The sequence below is a fragment of the Triticum dicoccoides genome, chromosome 5B (genome assembly GCF_002162155.2).
Source record: "Triticum dicoccoides isolate Atlit2015 ecotype Zavitan chromosome 5B, WEW_v2.0, whole genome shotgun sequence".
NCBI lineage: Eukaryota > Viridiplantae > Streptophyta > Magnoliopsida > Poales > Poaceae > Triticum > Triticum dicoccoides.
Window position 1 is genome coordinate 724898165 of NC_041389.1, and position 5368 is coordinate 724903532.

The 5368-nt window shown below is 46.6% G+C and overlaps 1 protein-coding gene across 1 annotated transcript; it reads left to right on the forward strand.

Moving 5' to 3' along the window:
- Nucleotides 1–362: 362 nt before the first annotated feature.
- Nucleotides 363–3986, forward strand: LOC119313051 (4-coumarate--CoA ligase-like 7). Its single transcript, XM_037588868.1, has 5 exons — nt 363–1431; nt 2825–3011; nt 3106–3251; nt 3330–3397; nt 3551–3986. Exons 1-5 carry the CDS (start codon nt 397–399, stop codon nt 3777–3779), a joined length of 1665 nt encoding a protein of 554 aa, XP_037444765.1. The 5' UTR covers nt 363–396; the 3' UTR covers nt 3780–3986.
- Nucleotides 3987–5368: the final 1382 nt, after the last annotated feature.

Genomic DNA, 5368 nt, shown 5'->3' on the forward strand with positions numbered 1-5368 from the left:
TAACATTCTGAAACATACTATAAAAGTACACATAACTATGTTATGTTTTGTTAAATACTAGATAAGTTCAAAGTTTTGTTGCAATAAAATATATTAATATTTACAAACTTTTAGATTACTAAGAATCAGTTTGATAGATTGACACACAATGTAACATTAGGTGAGAGAAAACACTATAGAAGAGGTCCCACATAAATAAAAAAAATGCGATCCCGTGCATGGTAGAAAATCCACTCTCGCAGGGATTCGCGTTGCGCGCAAAGCTTTAGGAAAAATCCACGTTCCAATTGCTGCTGCTCCTGTGACCTCCATCGATCTATAGATATATATATATTGCCGCAGCCTCCTTCCTCCCCATCACCCAACTCCGACGACCCACGAGTTTCCCAGTCCAAAATGTCGAGCACCCACGGCCACGGGGGAATCAGCGGCGCCGGCTACTGCGCAACGACCAAATCGTTTGCCAGCCTTCGCCCGCCGCAGCCGCTGCCGGCGGCGGAAGTCCCACTCACATTCCCGGCCTTGGTGCTGTCGCTGCTGCCGTCGCCTCTCCCCGCCCACCCCGCGCTCCTGGACGCCGCCACCGGCGAGGCCATCTCCTACCCGGCGTTCCTGTCCCAGGTGCGCGCGCTTGTGGGCGCCCTGCGATCGCGTCTACTCCCGCTCGGCCGCGGCGACGTGGCCTTCGTCCTCGCTCCCGCGCGGCTCGACGTGCCCGTGCTCCACTTCGCCCTCCTCGCCGCCGGCGTCATCGTGTCCCCCGCCAACCCGGCCCTCACCGGCGGCGAGGTGGCGCGCCTCGTGTCCCTGTCCGGCGCGTCCATCGCCTTCGCTGTCTCCTCCACCGCCGCCAAGCTCCCCGCCGGCCTCCCCACGGTCCTCCTGGATTCCACGCACTTCCGCTCCCTCCTCCACCTCCACGACGGCAGGGATGAAAAGGAGTCGGTGCTCCAGCCGCTGGAGCTGGACAATGGAGTAGTGTGCCAGTCGGCGACAGCGACGATCCATTATTCCTCTGGCACCACAGGGCCGGTGAAGGCGGTGGCCGTACCGCACAGGAGCTTGATCGCACAGGCGTTGGGGTTCCACGCCCTGCACCTGCACGTCAAGTCGCGGAAGGCCAAGGAGAGGACTCTGATGGGTGCTCCCATGTTCCACGCCATGGGTTTCTTCTTCGCGCTCAACGGGCTGGCGCGGGGACTCACCACCGTTGTGATGACAGACACGGGGACGGGGTTAAGGGGAATGCTGGGGGCAGCACAGCGGTGGGAGGTGACGGAGATAATGGCGTCGCCTCCCGTGGTGCTGGGGATAACCAAACACCCGCGCCGGCTGCCGAGTCTGCTGCGGGTGATCTGCGGCGGCGCCCCTCTGCCGGGATCGGTGGCGGAGCAGTTCCGGCAGCGGTTCCCTCACGTGGATCTCTGCGTGGTCAGTATTTCCTTTCTTATTCTCTGACAACGAAAAATCACATTAATTTAAATTAAATTAAATGGAAGAATAGACAAATGCATCGTAACATTCTCGCACTAGAGCACCTACATATAAACTAAATGTCCTTTTTTGTTTTTTGAAAGAGATAATACTATAAAGGTACTCTAATTTAGAAAGGCCATATTAATTTCAAGTGCATGCTTGGTTGGCCTCCACACTTTGCCACATTTTTATGACACAAGTGTTGCAAATTCTCGCACCAAATTGGTAGCCACTCTTGCCGCAAAAAGTGACTAGCAACCGAGTTTATGACAAGTGAGGTATGGGACCGACCGAAGAAGTATATGGTATGCCATAGGAACTTTGTTTTTTTGATAAGGAGGTTAAACCCCCGGCCTCTGCATCAATCGATGCATACAACCACCTTTATTAATTATTCAACAAAGATCTGATAAGAACATACATCACGCCATCAGAAGCTGCTATTGCTAACTAAGCATGCACACATACGGGTAAAAATAAATTACCTAAAATATGTCGTAAGCTAGCAAATGCATATATATGGACCAAAAGTGCAGCATGCATGTTGGGAAGAGAAATGTGTTTACTATTGTTATGGCTCTGTAGCAGTATTTTGCCTCCGTTTTTTAAAAGATAAAACTAAATTAAATCTTACATTCAACATGCGTGAGGCGGAACTGTGACTCCTGGTATATCTCAAGCCACCAAGCCTACTGCCACTCAATGTGGGAGTTCCCTCACAGAAGAAATGTGGCATGCAAATTAGGCATACATCACAAAAACCAGTTCGGGACATAGTCAAACAATACTAGAACTATAATCTAGTAATTTGAATTTTTTATTGAAATTCAGTCAAGTTGATGTGAACATTTGGTCACTGATTGTGTTGAAAACCGCAACAACCAAAATTTCGGTGTTTCAACTTTTCTCGAAATATCTCATAAACAAAAAACTCTGGAACCACGGTTTCCATTTTCAGCCATTGATCCTTCGAACCAGGCACAAACTGAATCTATTTGAAAATTTTAAACAACTTGAACATGAACATGTAAAAGGGTAGGCGCTACGGGCTTCGCATGCTCCCATGCTACTGGCTTCCCATGTCTCAGCGTGACTCATGCAATTGCCTGAATCTTCGATGACGGATTACCAACCATGTGATTGGACTGCTGGGATCCATCCTGATCATGATCCCAGACGCTTTTGACCACAGAATGTTGTGTTACTTTTGAACACAGACCATTATAAGATGGCACCCTATGACGATTGCAATCCGCAGCGATAAGATATGCTCACCGTGTCAAATTTGTGCAAGTCTAAGAGATTTTCAGTACATATTCTAAAATCTTGTGCTGTAAATCTGCTTCAGGGTTATGGCTCAACGGAGACTGGGGGCATATCCTTGATGAGCAACCAGGAGGAGTGTTCCCGCGTAGGCTCCGCCGGCCGCATCTACCACAACGTCGAGGTGAGGATCGTCGACATCGTCACCGGCGAGCCCTTGTCGGTCGGCCAGAAAGGGGAGCTGTGCGTGAGAGGTCCTTCCATCATGACAGGTTACCCCACGAACATCTTCCTGCACGTCACCCTCGCTTGGTTATTTCAGGTGTACTGAGATCACTTATGGTTCTATCTTCTATGTCGGTGCAGGTTACGTAGGCGACAACGAGGCGAACGCGGCCGCTTTCGATTCGGAAGGCTGGCTGAAGACGGGCGACTTTTGCTACATTGATGAGGATGGGTTTGTGTTCATTGTGGATAGGCTCAAGGAGTTCATCAAGTACAAGGCCTATCAGGTCTGCTCTTATTAGCTCGTGAACAATTTACCTCTAATGGTGGATACGATGCTTACCTAGATAAACTGAATACTGCAGGTCGCACCTGCAGAGCTGGAGCTTGTCCTGCAATCACTGCCAGAAATTGCTGATGCCGCTGTTATGCCGTAAGTCCACTGAAATTATTAATTCCGAGAAGGATCGTGACAGCTTACCGCATACCATATAATATAAATGTTGTGAATTTGACAATGAACATGGAGACTCTACTCGGTCGGTCGGTCGGTCATGCAGTACTGACCGTGCGAGTGGATCTGCAGATATCCCCATGAAGAGGCAGGAGAGATACCAATGGCGCTCGTGGTGAGGCAACCCGGAAGCAAGGTCACTGAGGCACAAGTCATGGAGCAGGTGGCGAAGCAGGTCGCGCCGTACAAGAAGGTGCGCAAGGTGGTGTTCGTCGACTCCATACCCAAATCGCCGGCTGGGAAGATCTTGAGGAGGCAGTTGTCAAACCTTGTGCCGTCGTGTCATGTGTCAAGACTGTGATGAAGCTCGATCGTGACCATCTTCCGTATGTGTTGCAATGGGCAAAAACAAGAGTTGCAGGCATGCATGGTCCTAAACCGATACAATAAAATTTAAATGGATGGTAAATCACGATTCCATTTCCATCCCATTGTATATGTTGTATAGATTGAAACTGTGGACTGCTCAAAGTTATTGCTCAAACCTTGCAGTGCTGTATTCGAATTATTTTTTTCCTTAGAATTAATTTATACTTCCAAATCGCCAGGACTACACTGCGTACGTAGACGCATGCTGACCACGAGAGTGGAGATATATTGTTTAAAAGAAATGAGGGTGGGCATAGTTTGCTGGCGACGGGCATAGTGGTCTTGTTTGATTGCAGCTGCGCAAGGCTAAACTAATGCCACAGGTTGATGGTCGTTAAACATCTTAGAAAATCTCCACTACTTATAAAAGAGCGAATTCTCACGTAAAAAAGGAGGGAATTGTGTGAATCCAACAAATCCTAACCCCTCACACCCGAACACCAACGCACCAGGTCCTCCAAATGATGTATCACATGAAAACTCCTTAATTAGGAATAAAACACCTTAATTAAGGAAAGAAATCATGCATCATATCTGGTGAAACATAGGAAAAAGAAAGGATCCGCTTGCTTTAGAATTCTACTGGTTTTGTTGAGAGAGCCCTTATTTTCTAGTTAACTACTTCCATGTTTGCTTCAACACCCACGGAAGGGACAATGTGGCCGCCAAAGAGGTATTGCAGATTAAACTAATGATGGCGAAGGGCAAAAAGAAACCCGAGAACATGTATATCAGGTGCTAATTTAAAGCTACTATTAGTGGAGGTGATGTTTATTACATTCCTGTATTTTACAGCTTGCTATTCATGTGCCAGAACCATGAGTTGGTTGTAATATCTTATGGGTTTTAACTTTAGCCTATCCCAACCTATTTGGGACTAAAGGCTTTTAAATTCACAACCTGATGTAATTGATGATATGTCGAATATTACTTGCGTATTACTTCCTCCATTCTGGTTTATTAAGACCTTTTGTATTTTGTGTCAAATTTTGGTAAAAGATTTAATTAATAATATATAAGCTTCATGTCACCAAAAATATACCGTGTGAAAAATCTTTCAAATACAAATCCAATATTATATTTTTGGTAAAATATACATCATATTTTTTTAGTCATATAGATGGTCATACGAGGGGGCCCAATAAAACCGGGCGGAGGAACTATACGATATGGTTCTCAAAAAGACAACTGTATGTCCTATATGTTTTCGCTCGATTAATTTTTAAATAAATGTGCCATAAATATGGCTTCTAAATTTCATATCCTTCGAATATGATTAATTCAAACATATAAGTCGACAAGTGCGTCGCACGTGCATGATTACTAGTAAATAATAGGAAGACATGGGGAAGTGGGGGTGGGAGTGTTAGAGGAGGGGTCCTACGACACATATCTAACTACCTCAAGCGGATTAGTGATCTATCTATCATGAATATAAGGTACATGTAGTTCAAGTAGCACCAAGAAAGGGGATCTGGAAGAGAAGAGCCGAGAGGTGGGTGAAGAGGTAGACGCTATAGG